General features: G+C 38.9%; 2 protein-coding genes across 2 annotated transcripts in view; one reads left to right on the forward strand and one right to left on the reverse strand.

Annotated features, from left to right (window-relative positions):
- Positions 1-3,594: 3,594 nt before the first annotated feature.
- Positions 3,595-17,617, reverse strand: part of CHAC2 (ChaC cation transport regulator homolog 2) — a 14,341-nt gene continuing 318 nt past the window's right edge. The window contains exons 2-3 of the mRNA XM_026844300.1: positions 9,786-9,821; positions 3,595-6,439 (exon numbers count right to left, since the gene is read on the reverse strand). Coding sequence (XP_026700101.1) covers positions 6,056-6,439; positions 9,786-9,821 — 420 coding nt within the window. The 3' untranslated portion in view covers positions 3,595-6,055. The remainder of the gene's footprint in view (positions 6,440-9,785; positions 9,822-17,617) is intronic.
- The window catches only part of LOC113477741 (ankyrin repeat and SOCS box protein 3-like), a 20,229-nt gene continuing 14,686 nt past the window's right edge, over positions 12,075-17,617 (forward strand). The window contains exon 1 of the mRNA XM_026844295.1: positions 12,075-12,309. Within this exon, the coding sequence (XP_026700096.1) occupies positions 12,277-12,309 (33 nt within the window). The 5' untranslated portion in view covers positions 12,075-12,276. The remainder of the gene's footprint in view (positions 12,310-17,617) is intronic.

Genomic DNA, 17,617 nt, shown 5'->3' on the forward strand with positions numbered 1-17,617 from the left:
AAGACTTTGTCTACAGTGGGCTTCTTGACGGCCGCGGGGGAGGCGGGGAGCGGTTTAAGGGACCTGCGCCGCTGGCTGAGGGGGAGAAGCCCCTCGTGGGTGACGGCGGTAGCCGCACTGCTCCTGCCTTAGAAGCTGCCAGCCTCCCCCGCCGTAGCCTCTCTTTTCTGAGCTTCCTCTGTTCGGGTACCCGCTCCTGCCGCGGCTCCTCCGGCCCGTGGGATTCAGCCCAAAAAAAGAGGCCCTGCCCTGGCGCGTTGTTGCAGCGAGGCTCTGCGGGCTGCCGCTGCTGCGAGTGCTGCAGCATCGGGCGGCAGAGCTCAGCACCCCGTCCCGTCCGGCGTGGCGAGTGGCCACCGTGTGGTTTGGGCGTCAACACAGTAGGCAGTGCTGGTGTACCGCCGTGGCTAGCTTGTGTTGTTGTGTTTTCCTTTTCTCTGTAAGTTTTTGCAGCTAGAGTAGTGCCAGCAAGACTTCCATGGCATGGAAAAGTCTGGAGGATGCAAAAAAGTAAAGAACACCATTTAATACTGCAGTAAATGTAATGTAGCGCTTTTATCTCCTATTAAGATGGAACTATAAATTGAGGCATGGCTGGAATGAGGTGGAGGAAGGAGAAAAGTGGGGCAGTTTACTTTCTGCATTGCAATTAGTGATGGGGTGATGTACGAGAATAACAATAATGTTTTGGCAGCGTGTGGTGATGCTTAATAAACCCTTATAAGCAGAGTGGGCTCAGAAATCTTTAGTAAGAGAAGTATCTGAGGGCAAAGGAAGCAGATGATACCAGGAAAAAATCCCAGTGTGGTGGAGAAAGATAACACTGGATGTTGCATTGTGAATTCAGGTGGTTTGGTTTAAGATGTTTTGGTTCAGGCCATTCTTCATCACTGCTTTGCCAGTAGAGTGATGTGTGTGCATGCTTTCACACCTACACTGGGCAAAGCTGGCTGGGACTGAACGGTTTAAGTAAATGATTTGGTTTGTAATCCCTTGGCTGACTTTTGCCCTGATCAGAAGAATGATCTGCAGATGGGGATAACATAAGTGAGATAGCTTAAAACTTTACTAAGTAGTTGCATCATGTCTAGTCAATACTTCTGAGCTTTGCTGGCATAATTTTCTTGGGTGTTGTTTTTTGGTTGGGTTTTTTGGGGGGGGGGGTTGTGGTTGTTTTTTTTTCTCTGTTAAACTGGTGCCCAAATAGATGTAGCTGTACTGGGAGAATGACTCTTTGAGTTCAGGCATGTGCACAATGAGAGGAAAGTGCCAGAATACCTGCAGAGAAGAGAGTGAAGTTGTAAAAGGCCAGAACAATGCAGGCAAGATGTTGGTTTGAGACAAAGAAGGGTAACAATTAAAGGGAAGCTACTTGAATAAAAAGCTGGAGGAAAGGAAATTAATGTAAGAATACTTGACGGAGTGTGAAGTTGGAATATGGTCAGGGCTGTGCTGTAGTTGGTAATCAAAGTGAGTGTATAGTCAACACCTTGCTTTTGCAGAAGACTGTTAAAGAAGCTTAATTACTTAAAAAACAGTCTCTTTCTAAAATCCTGTGACAACTATATACTTGCACAGTGGAAAGTCAAGAAACAGGGCTCTGCTGGGGGCTTGCTATCCTGACGCCTGTTTGCATCTCTCCTGTGGTCAACAGTTTGGCTGAACAGTGGAAAATCACCTCTTAGAACTTGTTACACAGACCAGTCATACATAAATAGATCGGATGGGGGAGCTGTAGTATTCTGAGTTTTTTCAACATCCTTTGCTCCTTAGTTTGTGTAAAGCCTGTGTCCAGACATATACCAGAAAGAAGGGATGGGAAGGGATACAAATCAGCATTAAATTGGTGACATGGCAAACTTCAGGAAATAATGATATAAAATAGTGATACAATACTGATGGGGGATGCTCTGCAATCAGTTTTGTAACTGTGTTGCTTTAGCTTTGAAGGATAAGGGGTGTTCAAAATAGGGGGGGGGTGGGTTTCTGCTCGTAAAGGGGTGAGTTATCCATGATATTTTGAGCAAACAAGTATGGGGTTTTTTATTATGCTTCTTTGCAAGATTGCCTGAAATGTTCACACTTGTAGAGCTTCTGTTAAGACTGTTTTCCCTTTTTTGTCGGTTGTTAATGAACTGTAGTATGACATGATGTTATTCCTGCATTTGTGGTGAAAATTGTTTTACTGAATGTGTTAAAGTGATTTTAAGAATTATCAAGCATTGCTTTTTTCTGCATGACTAAACAGTACTTTAATTATCTTTGTGAAGGATTTTCATCAAATCTTGTTTCTAAAAAGAAGCCTAGTTTAGAAAGAGTCTGTTCTTTCTTGTGAAAAATAAAATTGAGAGCATGAAAGTGGGGATAAAGATGTACAGATACAAAAGTAAGGAAATCATTAACAGCTCCTCTTTTTGTGTAGTGAGGGCATGGCAGTTAGCTTCGTTTTGTTTTGAAAAGGTCTGACTCTCCAAACTTTGGTAATTAGCTTATGCACAAACCTGTTAAACATAACCATTGGATAAAGGCAAACTGAGATTTATGTGTATAAAATAAGAACTCTAAGGGTTCTGCGAATCTATATATAGAGATATGTACATATACACCTGAATGGTCCAGCACGGTTTCCAAATTAGAACAGGTCAGGCCAGTCCCATCTGATATTTGTTGTTTGCTCATCTATGGAAAATACAGAGCAGATAAATGGTTGATGAAGGAAAGACAGAATTCATTAACGGGGATGCTACAAAGACTCTGGTAATTACAGAATCTTTTGATTTGTAAGTTTTTCTTGCATTAAGAAATGCAAATCTGTTTACAGAAGTTTTACGGTTTAAGTCAGATGACACGTTACCCATTTTGACTGCCACTGACAAAACTATGAGCTGTGCTTATTATCAAAAGCTAGACAAAAAAGTAAAATGTTGCATATTTAGGTTAGAGTCATATTCACAGATGATTGCATATTTAATAACTTGCTGTCAAATTGATTGTACTGAGGAATATCAGATATTACATAAGCTGCTTTTTAGTATCTTTTTTATTTTAGTTCATAGCACCATCAAGTTAAACTGTCTTGCTGCAGTCTTCATACAAACCTTGCATTTATTTTTTTTTCTCAGAACTTAAATTAATATAGGAATTTTATTTGGGAGATTCCAAAATAACAATGGCCTGAGAAATTTTACTGTGTGGTTACCCCAGGGAAGACCATCGCTGCATACTACTGCATTCTGCTTTATGCACAGAAGGACAGAGGTCCATGCTGACTGCTCAGTTAGTTATGTCTGTGGATCCCAGGGAGTAAAATCTGACAACATGGATGTGACTATTGTTTCCTCGAACACTGTTTGGAAACAAGTTGAGGTAGCTTCATGTGTTTGATTGTATAATGAAACCATATCTAAAATCTCTAATTTGTCACAAATTTGGATTTAGTTCTAACCAGTAGGGGTAAAAAATATTAAGCATATATGGCATATAAAAAGTGTTTGGGTTTTTTTTTTTGTGGTAACATATCTGAAAGCATTCTAGGCTTCTGATTGAAGCTGTAGGAAGAGTCCTGGCTCAAATCCCATACAGCAAGAAAAAATGTATATTTCCAGTGCTTTAATTCATAATGTCGACACAGTTTAAGACTGCATAATAGTAGCTACCTCTTGTATATTGTTTTTCATCATTAGATCTAACAGCATTTTATAACAAGATACAATTAAGATGCACATTGTCCATCCGAATATGGATACACTTTAAATATACATAACATTTCTGGAAGTTTCTTACTCCAAAACAATTAGTAAATATGATGCATTTTTATTGTACTGAAGTTGTATGCACAAATTGGAATGTATCGTTACAGATATTATTGCAGCTTTCATGAATCTGGAAAATAAATGAACCAACAATGTCCTGAATATAGTTAAAGATACAAAATGTATAACCATACATAATCACAATGCCCTAACACAGTGCTTAAATAATTAGTTTGAAAGACAGAATCGTCACTGATGTTTCAGGATCATTAGTGAGTGTAAGCATCCTCTGCCCTGTTTTAAGGAACAAAGGTCTTTGAGAAAATAATTTTTTAAAATGCATAGAGTGTACATGCCATTGTACATGTTTTAAGTTTACTGCAGCTTGCTTAAATCTGAAAGCAGCACAAGAAAGAAAGTGCTGTTGTTGGCTGGGTTGGTAAATGCTACATAACATTTTTCTGTAGCAGTTAATTATCCAGTAACACTTAAGAATTATTCTTTAAGTCAAGGTGAATAAATGCATGTGTAATAGAGCACGTTCATTAATGTTGATTTGGGTGATGGTTATAACTGTCCATCTTTGGTGTGCAAAGTCCCTCAGCTCCAGCTTTGGGCATCTTAATGACTCGTGTACGGACACATGGAAGTTCTGATCATAGTCCTCTCCTGCTGTACACCTGAATTAGCTGGTGTTGCTTTTCTGCTCAGTTGTGTCAGTCTTAAATCCAGCGCAGTGCAGTGGAGGATTGAGACCTTTGAAAGATATTCCATCATTTGCAAGTAACTCATGTCTACTAATGGAAAATGAGGCTTCAATGCATATGATTATTTTGCTAATATGATCAGAGGATTTGGTTCTGCAGTTTAGTCCATCAAGTGATACCCCATCATCGACTCTTAAAATAGTGACATTCGACTATTAATAGTAAACAGTAGCTTCTGAAAACCATAATACGCTTTCTTTCCCTCAGTGCATCAATGCTTGAGAAATGGCAGAGGCACACTGAAATCATAATCTGGCATGTAAAAAATAGTGTTCTTGGTTAAGTATTGTAAATGACCTAATTATCTCAAATTTAGGTTTAAATTTTAATATCCTATTTTATACTCATCTAGATGCCTTTCTCAAATGTTTCTTATTAACATCCATGTATGTTCTTGTTAGCTTTTGTACATGGCCAAGTAAAGTAATAGCAGCCTGTTGTTTTGATAAACTTGATATTTTCAAGTCATTACAAATATAAAACAAGAAAATGTAAATAAAAGAAAGGGGCAACCTCTACAGTAGAAACATATGGGTTTTGAATTACTTAAAATATAGGCTTCCAAGCTACTACTAAACACTTATACATTCTCTGCATGAGAAAATGTGATGTTACGTATTGTTTGAAATAGGACCTTTCCTAGATTAACATACAAAAATACACTTTGTAAAAAGTTAACAAAAATAACTTAAATTTTTGAGAAGCAAGACAAGTCCTTGTTGGGACGGAAACTCCATTTGCTTAAGTTTTGCATAAAGTAAGCCTACTAGCCTAAACTGGTGGCTTTCCAACCCTCTTTGGATGTCCATACAACACATGTAATGTTACTGGTAAGAGGGTTTCTTTCTTAATTACCTCTTGCTTGTGCATCCCTGAAACAGTGGTTGAAAATTACTGGCTTAAAACCTATCCTCAGAGATGGGTGAATTTTTTAAGAGATGGGGTTACAACAACATCTAAAGGCAAGTAACAAAGATGAGTTTCTGAACATTCTTGCTGCATTGTGACTTCAAGTCATATCTCAGTCAATGTTAATATTTTGGCTTTATTCTTTATATTAATCTTAAAAATAAAATGAGGCACTGATACATTATGGCTTGTTTGTGTCAAAAGTATCCTGTGCTTTGGTTTCCAGGGGCTCAACATAATGAGCCAAGGGAAAGAGTTCTTTCCTTGACAATGAAGTGGTTTCTCTCAGTGTTTAAGGACAAACTTAATATATAAAGGATAAATGTTCAAACAAAGAGAAGCTTAAGTGGTTCTCGTGAGATTTTCTTAAAGGTGTAGTCTTTGGATAAAGACCCAGTATACCAAATTCAAACCTAAAACACTTCCCTTGCTCCCCTTTCTTTAGACTGCTGAAAGAATTATTTTTGTAACGATATCTTTTAATGACCAACTATTATTTTGATTGCAATATTAAAATAAATAAGATCGTGTAGTACAGAGAAACATGCCTCCAAGTCATATACCAATTGTGCAATGAAACCATTCCTCTGAAGATGAAGCAAGATCATTAAAAGAAAGACGTTATTTTTATAGACAATTTAAGTCCTGATGCTTTTCCAAGAGTTCCTTTACTAGTTTCTCTAAGGAGAAGAGATGCTCATCTGCATCTTCTGGTACAAGATTTCTGATAGAATTAGCAAGTTCAAACAGGTATTCTGTGTTTCTTCCGCTTGGACCAACTGCATTAAAAATCTGTTCAGCAATTTCTTCTAGAGGTGCTGGACCAAGGTAGTTAGGGTTGTCACAAGTTCCAATGTATAACAATACATCAAACTGTTTTACTGAGGAGTCTTTTGGATAGAAACTGACAGTTTGAGTCCTGTAGCCTCCTTTCTCTCTGAAGTCCAGATATGCCTTTACTTCACATTCTTGTCCCGCTGGCAATCTGTAAGCAACACCCCAGACACACCCCTGTTGAAGGACATAAAAGAAAATCTGGGCAGTGTTCATAAGGATACTCACAAATTATTGTGTTTCTCTTGTATTTAGGCAAAACTGTCTTTAAAAAAAAAAAAGTCTTCAGTTTTCAGTCTTTTTATAGCTATTTCTCGTGCTGTTTGTAGAGGAGTCCCAAATTAAAAGGGTGTTTTATTTGGGACATCTTCAGTCAAAATGGTACCTACTTGGACTGATCATCCACTTTTTTGCTAATGCTGAGGCCTTTCTTGCAAAACAGTTCCTGGCTACAGTTAAACTAGAAGTAGTAAATAACCTGGCATGGGCTACTAAGGAACTGGCACAAAGGATACAAAGTATCTTCCTGACCTCCCAAAACTTGTATCTGAAAATTAAAATCTGAAACAGCACCAAATCCAAAGTAATTTTGATCAGGTCCTTCCTCTGTTTAGTTGCAGTTTCATTTCGAAGGACCTGGGTGTCACATCTCTTATGTACTTGGAGGGATGAGCATGGTAACGTTACCTCACTGAAACTGAATCAGAGAAGAAACAGCTGAGAGATGAACCTTCATTTTGCACAAACAAATGTGCTATATCCAGCACCTCAGCAAACGCTTAAGATAAATTTCATTACCATCTTTGAGAATCTGAGCATTTCTTCATCCACTTCACAGATAACATTTCTGAGAAAGTACTTAACTGTGGTGTGAATCAGTTATACTCCCCTAAGTTTTATATAAACAAATCAGTGTGATCTGTTTGGGATAGGGATTGCATGGGTTGTTTTGAAGTAGCATAGAAAAAATATGATGGTCTGTTATCCACTAAAGGCTACATAGCGTTCCTTACAAGTGCTGTTTTAAAATGAATAGTAGTCAATTTTGTCTACTGGCAGCATCAAATGTAGATTCTTCTTGCAGTTAAATTGGTGTATTTATCAGTGCTCCAGCAATAATGACAAAGCAATTAAGGGGTTTGGGTTTTGTGGGGGTTTTTTCCCCCTAAAACTGTTTCTTCGTATTTAGTCATGATATCAGATGGTGGCGGTGTTAGTCATAAGTCTTGAATTTTGCAGTCAGACCATATACTAGTCAAAGGCATTTTATTTTAAAAAATCAGGAGTCAACTTCTGTTGCATCCTTTGTAGATGGTTACAGTGTTTGATGTGCTGTGGCCAGGAAGAGCACTAATGAGTACAAAAATGGGTTCCTTGCTTTCCCTCAGCCATCCAGAATGCAAGTTCACTCCAGCTGCCTGCAGGAAACGTCTTAGTTTTTAAAACAGCCTCTTCTGCGCATGTTACTCTCTTGAGTTAAATCTGCCCTTCAGAACTACTTTGGTGTTGATAGGAAAACATACATGGGTGTGGTTGAGATAAGGATCTAAAGCAGACAAGCACTGATAGTTCATTCATTTAGTTTTCAGTGCAGGGAATTTCTATTTCAGATGATGGAAAACTATAATCCAGAAATCTGACAAGGAGTGTTGTGTGTGTGGCTTCCTCTTAACTGGCAAAGAAATTCAGATGGAGCAAGTAACAATAACTCTCTAAACTAGATGTTTTCAAGCTGCACTATGTGTATCGCTACTGAAAAAGGATGCACAGGCTAGCACAGAGCAAAACCCGGCATTGCCAGTAAAAGTACCACTGCTGTTGTCACCCCTGTATTTCATGTGAGTGTGCAGGGCAATAATTGCTGTAGTCTGTTAAGATACCTTCAAAACAAGGTTACCTTTTTTAAATTGCAGAATGAGTAACTAAAAGCAAATGACTTGTTGTGTCATTTCACGTTTAAGTGTAAAGGGTGATTATCTGGCCACACCAGATTCTGGAGAAAAGGGAGAAAAACCCAACCAACCAAAACTGGTTTGCTAAGGGGAAAAAAGTTTCTATGGTAACAAGTAAGTTTGCTTAACAATACAAACTGAGTGGCAACAAACATAACCATTCTTTGTCTATATAGGCATCTGTGTAACATAATGGTACACAGCAGTACAGTAATGTGAAAAAAAACCCTTACTAGAAAGGTACAGAAAATCACAATGAGAGACAGTGCATTGCGTTTTGCTGGTTTTGCTAACTGCAAAAAACAGTTGAAGTTTTCGATTACGGCTAAACTTACCTCTCTGTGGCTGCTATTTCAGGGAAATAGATCAGTAAGACAGCAATTGTACTTATATAGATAAGCAACTGTAAATAAAAACTAACTACTACCAAAATACCTGTCCTCTGTGTCTTACGGCCTGTTGTTGGGTGGCCTTGCTCTCCTCTGCCTCCCTGCCATCCTTCTTTACCTCCCGCCTCTGGAGGCACTAGTACCTGCAGGGATTCCCTCCCCTGGAGCAGGGTGAAGCTGCATGGACATGACCATGGAAGCCCTCTCCAGAGCAGACTGTGCTGCTGGATGTGGGGGGCCCAGGGGATCAGCAGGGAGTGGGAAAGCAATCCCACCCTGGGTGTACCCTGCAACAGCTACCCCTGGGCTCCCCCAGCCTAGCTCAGTGCTTTTGTCCTATCTGGGGAGCAGTCCAACCAAAAGCTCTCTAGTGGGTAAGATCTCTAGAAAAAATTGCAGGTAGTTGTAAGATAGCTTCTTTACTAATTGAACAGAATTAAAAATGGGTTAAAAGTAACTCTTAAGTACTTTTGTAAGCAGAAAAGTCTTGATTTACCTGCAGCTTACATGACTGTAAACCTAGGTCTTGTTTCATTTTCCCTCCCTCCCCAGCCCAGGCACTCTCCTTGCAAACACTTCCTTGCACTAAGTGAGACTTAGGGAAAAAGTCAAAAGATAAGCAAGAATGGCAAATGGGCCAATGACCGCTCTCTCTAAACAGGAGCAGATTTCACAGTATTACATAGAAACCAAAAGCATAGTTGTGGCATTTAATTCCTTAAGCATTTTGTCTGTCTAGCAAAAAATAAAGCAAGGGTATCTTATTATCACTGCAATATAATGTTGATTTGTTTCAGGTTTTTTGGGGGGAGGGCAAGATTACAGTTCTGACACAATATCTGGGGTCTATCAGTGTACTGTCAACACTATACATATACTGAAAGTAAACTCTGCATCTTATAACCGGATAGCTGAAGTGACTATTCCAGAAAATACTTTAAAATACACCTTTGGTAATAACAGACTCAAACTACTTCCAGTTTCTTAGTTTAGATTGATTGATTTATTTGAAACAATCAAGAGTCATTGGGGTAACTCCCAAGAAATTCTGAGAGAACTTTTCATTGCACTAAAGATAACTCTGCTTGGAGACAAGCAGAAAATTAATAGGGACTTACTACACAGGCTGGGAATGCAACAGGACATTCTGTACACTACAGAGACAGAACAGGAGTACTATACCTCAGGATCTTCAACTAAAGTCACAACTCTTCCAGGCTAAAATTAAAAAAAAATAAAATAGTTCAGTTAGAGGCTTCTACCCTAAATCATGAGCAAAACCAAGACAAAACAACAACAAAAACCAAACCTAAAACCCCAAAAAAACAGTGAGAAGTAATGCAAGGGTCAGAGAACTAATCCAGGCCAATCTCAGTAAGGTCTGTTTCTTTGAGATCCAGTATAAAAATTTTCTGAGAAAAGCTTTTTGATCTGTATTAGATAAACAGTGATAAAGAAAATGTTAAATTCTGAGTGAAAGGTGTCTGCAACATAGAAGTTAAATTAAGGACAGTCATAAATGGGGAGGTTTTGAATGTCCTTGCTTTGTATGTGCTGTTCAGACTCAATTTTATTTCTCTTTAAAATGGTGACAGTAATTCATTAATGTAAAACTATCCTCAGTGCACCTTCCTCAGCCATGTTGCTTCTCCACTGTACTAGGCAATATTTTTTTTTTTATCTCTGGACTGACAATAAGGTGACCCTCCTCACTTGCATTCAAAAGGTTTATACACAGGCATGGAAAATAATGTAAAACAGAAATCTAGCTTGTGTAGCACTAAGTAAGATATTACCACTTCTGGCTTGGTTTGCACTAACTGGATTTTGGAAAATGTTAAATTACACATAGCAACTCCTAGGTTTAAAAGCTCTTAGCTAATTAGATGTTTTTGAACAAAGAATTTAGTAAGCACCATGTTAGCAACGTGTTATTCAAAGTTTAAAAAATATGTTTATTATGCAAAATACTATTTTCCCTTTCTTTTCTCCCTCCCAGCTCGTCCTCCCTTACTGGGCAGAGGGGGTTTACCTTGGTAATGGCTGATTTATCCACTGAGTTACTTCTTGCAGGAAGAATAAGAAACCAGTTTGTAAATACTGAAAATGAAATTGTTGAAATTTGTTGTATAACCTAGAGAATAAAATTTAAAACATAAAACCCTATGAAGAACTGCATCTGTAGTTTAAAAGTGCTAATTTTGGCATCAAATTACTGTACAAGTGTCTTCATTTAGAGATAAGGGAAAGCAGAGGTACTAATATTCGTTCAATTCTAGTGTGGGGTAGAAATTAATTCTCTTAGGAGTTGCAGAGATAATCTGAACGTGATGTACTTGGATGCGTGCCTTTCATTTAGACTTAGCTCACTTTCAGTCCTGGGCTACTACATTTCAGTCTTTTTATGACTCATCACTAATAGATTCATTGACATGTCGGTGCTTTTGTGTTTAAGCCTGTACTTGTGCTAGTCTCTTTCACACAATAACAGTGTGGGGTTTTCTCCTACACGAGTCATTGGCTAACCACACATTCATTGGTAACAAGCCAAATAGGAAATCTAGTTTTTACAGAGCACTTCATAGATACCATCAAGTATAGATATTATTTATTCAGTGTCAGATTTTTTTATAATCTTAAAGGCTGATTATTCATAAGTTCTGATCTACTGTGTTTTTTCATTTTTATGCCGGTTCTCTCCCAGTATCAGCCATCTGTTCCTGATCTGATTGATAAAATAAGACAACAAAACTAAACAAATGCTAATGTGAGTCCTTAGAGGAAACAGGTCTGTTACCGTGATTAATCACAATAACTTAGGTGCTCCTTTTGGGAGAAGATGATATAAAACCCACATCTGTTCATCTAGTCGTCTTAAACCCAGTCTCAACAATCAGTGAATTAACGGGGGCTGTTTTGTTGCCATTCAGTTTATAATCTCAAAGACAGTCAACATACTCTGCTAGTAATAGTACTGAAGGGTTCACCTTGAGTTAGGCTGAATCTATTTTTGACTGTTTATCTGCAGACTGTTTCTATTCTGGACAATAATAGTGAACTCAGGCAGGGTTTTCTCTCCTTTAATAGAGGGGAAACTTCTGATGATCAAAGGCTTTCCTTAATATTTTAGGTTTAACAAACTGTTAAAACTGCCATGCTAAGATAAAGACTACTGCTTGGTCAGTTAAGCATGCCATCTTTTTTAAAACTCTTCCTGAGCATCTGGTACTATTAAAAGAAACATGCACATAAAGGCACCAGTATAAGAAGCTCTTGGCATGTATACATGTGTGGGTGGTGGGTATACACACAAACAGGAATGCTCCATTCCATTATATATTTTCTTACCTCTGACAGAGCATTAAAACCTATGTTTGGGTCTTTCTGTCTGAGTTACCAATACATCCCTTTTCTACCGATCTGTCCAGATAGTTTTAGTCTTTTTATGTAGCAACTCACTGCCAAACCTCATTGCAGGGAGTTCAGAATTTCAATACATCATTAATTATTATTGTTTGTTCTGGTGAGTTTTTTGAGCCTTATTTTCTGATAACTTTTAGTATTTCTAGTTTCTTTATACAGAAGCAATTACACACCTCTCTCTGATCAGGATGACTACCACTCTCCAGACACTTTGTATTTCCATGGTCCAGCTCTGCATAATCATTGTGAGATGGAGCATCTGGTGTTCCACGAAATAGTCACAGTATCGGCTCATGTGCTAGTCACCTCCCCAACCAATCAGTCATTTCCTAACCACTCAACTTACTATTTTTAGTCTCCTAAAGACAGCTTTTCTCATAAAACTATCCATAATGACACTAGATTAGACTCTAAAGTATGGCAGGTAATACAGAACCTTTTGTTGCTGCACATACTAATGGTTACTCACACAATGTCATGAACAGTAAATTTTGTCTTTTGTTCTGCCCCTCTGACATGACAACCATGTAGTTAGGCCAGCAGTGATACTTATACATATGTTAATGTGAGACTGGAATGGCTCTACCATTTTTCTTTAAATGTATTATGAAAGTGTGTATTGATATGTATAAGTAAATATGTGTATACATATATACAGGGCTTAGTCTTCCATATGGCTATCAGTTTTTTCCATTGCCATTAACACTTTCCTGACTTGTGTATTCAATAGTGGTCACTAAGATTTTGTAAATTATAGATTAAAGAGACATTCTGTGGTGGAAACAACTTTCTCTTCATTACCAGCAATGCCTGTATCTGAAGCTAAATGAAAGTAGAGTACTGAATCTTCAGAGTTGTGTGATGAAAGAACAATCTGTTTGTCTAGGGAAGGGCAGGATATTTATGGTATTGGTCTGCAGAGTCCTGGCCTTGCATGGAACCACCTACAGCAAACACTGTTAAGGAACCATGGGTATTATTACCTCTGCTAGCTAAGTAAAGAAAATAACACATCTGTAAACTGCTGGCTATGTAATATATACCAAAACTATTTTTGTCTTGCCCAGGGAGTATTGGCAAGGGCAAATTTAAATGATCTGCTAAATCAGATGTCTTTGAGGGATCTATGTTGGTTCTGTGCAGCCTACTGCCAAGAAGGCTGACAAAGGCAGCCTTGCATCGGATTGTGCCAGAGCAGTAGCGTGGTCTGCAGCCATGCAGGAATTTTCTCAGGCATCTGTGGTGCTAAGGGCCATTGTCCCTCTGAATCAGATGGGAAACCACTGCAAAAAGTTAAATACATGTTGCTTCAGCTCTTAGCACTGTATTTCACTTCAAGCCCTCTACTGTACACTTGAGGTCCCAAACATACTCTGGTCTTAAGAGTGCACATGATTCGAGTTTCTTCTAGGTTTTGCCATCCTGGGTTCAGTAAAAACAGGAAAATAGTGTTAGCATGGTGCAGAGTCTGCACTAGAGTCTGTGATACTTTTCTGGGATGGGGGCTTTGTCTGTCTGTGTGGAGATGAAGTTCCTCAGGACAGTCCTGAGGTCTAGCTGATGTGTGCTATGAAATAGTGGGGTAAACTGAAATAACATCTTCCACTGTTAGATTGTTTTCAGTGGTACTATAAGCTGCTCAGATGCTGAAACTACTAAGTATTTATTGATAGAGAAATAAATTTTTGCATCTGGATATGAAAGTAAGATGGAATAAAAGGAAATAGACCTTAGAAATTATTTTAGCTTGATTACTTCTTCATTTTTTTCAGAAAGGGAGGTGTAAGTTTGCTAATAACTGTTTAAATAAACTTGAGCTTTTAAGGAAACCCTTTAAAATTCAAAGTATAGCCTCTTCTACTTCCTTTTCCTGTGGCTCATTTTGGCGTAACAGGAGCCTATCTATCCATCCTCTCCCCTATAGCCCCCTTGATGGCAGCCATCCAACGGGAAGAACTGGCCAGGGTCAATCAGGGAATTGCTGAGGTGGGAAGGTGCCTCTGGAGATCCTCTGGTCCAACCTCCTTTTTTCTCCGTTTCACTTTTATCAAACTAAAAGCTCTTCCCTATCTTAAAATCATTTAACCTTAAGCTGACCCAGTAATTCTATGCACGTAGAAATTGAGTCTTCTGCTTGGACACTGTTTGGACAGTGGCAGCCGGCAGCTAGAACTAAATTAATCATGTCATCAAGCCTCCCTGGGTTTTTTTCTAAGCACATTGAAGGGGTAGGAGTGAAGACAGTCTCTAGCAGGGACCAAACTGAGATTTCCCAAATGTCAGACCTGTTGGTGCAGTCAAGTGAGTGCCAGCACCAGATTGAGGAGAGCGGCTAAAGCAAGCAGTCCAAAGCTGGGAGGGAGGAGGATTGTAAGGGGAGGAAGCCAAGCTTCAGTGTTTCGGCAGCAGCAAGCTATTAGTTTGGTTCAAACCATACTGTGGTGATAATGGCTTCAACCCTTGAATGCACTTACACTTCTGTGCTATTCTGTGCAAAACCAAACCCCAAGACTTTAATGTTTGAGAAGGTTTATGTGAATCATGCAGGTTTACATTTCTGATGCCATTTTTTCGAAGCTTGCACTAAGAAATTTACATTTGCCATTTATGAAAACATTTTTGTTACTTAGGTCTTTCTAAGCCAATAGCTGCTTTTTTTTTTTTTTTTCTCTCCAGAGAACACTCTTATTGCCTGGTAAAATTCAAGCTGCTCCAATGTACTATTCAGAATAATCCTCTGAAAAATCTTACTTTTAAATACAGCTAATATATAAGTTGACATGTATTTTTCAAGAAATGTTTATTCCTTTTCTTTTTAATTCTTAGTCAGTTCTAACAACATTTATTTTTTTTTTTCAATTGAACACCCTATAAACTATCAAATATGGCCCTATGGCTAAACATCACTTTATAGCTAGTTAACCATTTTATTACAGTATGAGTTGAGCAGTTCAAAGTACGATTACAAGGTCAACTGAGTTTTGTACTAAAAGCTTGCAGCCATTGTACGTAAAAGTGCTCTCTATGTTTTTGTTGCGCTGACCATGGAATGTTGGAGCAACGAGTGTTTTCAGGAGAGGGGGTTTTTTTGACTTGTTGGCTACTATTTTATTGCTGTTCTTTCAAATGTGTTAGTACTGAAGGACCAGTTTCACTTGTAGCTCATGCACAAGAGTTGTAATTCATCTCTGATGTCAAGGATTGTGAAAGTGTTACAGCAGAGAGAGTTTGGCCTGGAGAAATGGGAGGTTCTAGCTGTGTGCTTTCTCAGCATATGCTGAGGGAGTCTTTGCCTTGCAAGAAGGAGTAGCAACTCATGGACTGCAGGAATACAAAAAGGCATTATCTTGTTGATGCTGAGAAAAACTGTATTTTGTTAATGCTAAGTGTTGTATATAAAACATAATATAAAATGCATTAACTGGTTTACGTAACTAATGAGCTGTGCCCTCAGTCTGTCCAAACAAGGATCTAAATAGAAATAAAACAAGGCATGGGCTTGGGGGGGAATATTGTTTTAAGACTGTATGTCTGCAGATGTGCAGATGATGGTCTGGGCATGAGCTTGACTGGGGCAGAAATAAAAATGTCTAAGCTTCTTGGAACCAGGTTTGTCCTAGTGGGTAGTAACCTGGTGTGACCATTTTGAAAGGTTTCCAATATCTGCACAAAGACAGTCAATCTGAGCATTCCCCTGAATTTCAGCCAGCCTAGCAGGAGATAATGCAATGAAGTCACCAAGGATACCTGCAAAAAGGAAGAAAACCTGGCCTGTGTGGGTTTTATCCTTTTCTGAAGCCCCCGGAGTCAAACTTTCTTTGTTGACTGATAAGGTTTAATTTATTTTTTTAAAGCCTGGTTTCCTAAGTAGGGGAGGCTGATGGGATCATATTCTTTTATGTCCCACCCTCACAATTTTTGCACGTGCTTTTCAATTCATCCGAATTGAAGAATAGCAATTTCCCAACACTTATACAAACATAATCTTTGAAAAGGGATGACTGACAGATGAGAAATCAGTGTTCCCACTGAGAAAGCAAATGATAGCTGTCCAGTCAGCGGACCTAACCTAGCCAGCTGCAGGGCACGATGCATCTCTCCAGCCAGGTGAGGCGTCAGCTGAGCACAGGGCAGGTTTGGAGACAGCAATTGTGTGTGTGACAGTGTGTAAGCCGGGTGACAAAGCGAGGCTTTCACCTCGATCTTAAAAGCTACATGAGAAAGCATTTTGGGGCTTAAGTTCAGAACTGGGACAGCTGCATGTGCACAGCACTGCTCCAACTGAAAAACATGCCTGCCGAGCCCAAGTCCACTTGTACGTTGTTTCTTTGCAGTAAACATTTTTAAATACTAGATGCCCAACTCATGATGGTACCTGAAGCCTTGCAGAAAAGTAAATGCAAGGGGGGGTTGTATTATCTTCAAGTACTATGCAAGTTATTTCACAGTGTCTGAAGTTCTAACTAGTGCTATTTAGAACTAGATGAAAATTTCCACATGTAGTGTGCTTTTATTTTTAAAAACAATCCTTATGCCTTTTCTGGAGGAGCTCTTTTAAAGCCATATTCCAGTTTTAGAGCAGAGTTACCAAGGTGCAGGTTACACTGCTTTAGGGAGCATCAGGAAATCTAACTTTCATGATACAAAACCAGCGTTCAAAGTGGGTAAATTGTTACAGCACTGTGCAAGTATCAGTTTCTATACATTTATGATCAGTTTGCATTTCTGATGACTAAATCATGAACAGCATCTGCAGCCGTAAATAACAGTCCTGCCACATCAAAGTCATTCATCTAACCTGCTGGGTGCTTCTGTAACCTATTGTTTCTTTAACGTTTGTTGAGCTATTTAGAATTATATAAGGGTGATAGCGCTTCTGTGGCAAGGGTGATACCAGCTTTCAAAGCAGAGTAAGACTCTATTGTTGTCACTCCTGTGGCTTAAAAATACATATGTTCGCATGAAATTGGGAATGCTCGCTTCCGGAATTTCAGTTTCATTTTCCTAGTGGTTTGGGTTTTTTTTTTTCTTCTTTTTCAAACAGTAACTGTTTTCTCCTTCATGAGTTTCCATTTGAAAAGTAAAAACGCTGGAAGACAGTGAGGTCGTTAGTTAGGCAGATCAACTCTTCTGGCCTTATTAACTAGCCTTTCTCTTCAAAGTCTGATACTCACGCTGAGGTATTTTCCCTTAGTTATTTAGATTAATGTCTATAACAACTAACTCGGTTATTTTTGAGCTATTAAAAGGGACTGTTGGTTATTTTTGTAACGATTCTTTTCCACTTTGAAGTCCATTATGTTGGAGTTTTTGATAGTACAGAAGAAATTGAACTTCAGGCAACACTTCTTGCCATAATGAAATAAATTGTCAGTCAAAGTAGAAATACTTAACCAAAGTATTTCACTGTGCAAAAGACTGGTGTAAACGGCATCAGAAAGCATCAGCTGCTCTTAAAATGCAAGTTGAAAACAAGCCCAGAAGCACCAACCGCGGGGGCTGCTTGAGCGGCCGGGGTCCCCAGGCACCGGGGTGACAGTGCCGGGTGCTGCCGGCCGGGGGACAGCCGCCGGTGCTGCCGGCCGGGGGAC

This window comes from Athene cunicularia (assembly GCF_003259725.1).
Source record: "Athene cunicularia isolate RWA chromosome 3 unlocalized genomic scaffold, athCun1 chr3_part1, whole genome shotgun sequence".
Lineage (NCBI taxonomy): Eukaryota > Metazoa > Chordata > Aves > Strigiformes > Strigidae > Athene > Athene cunicularia.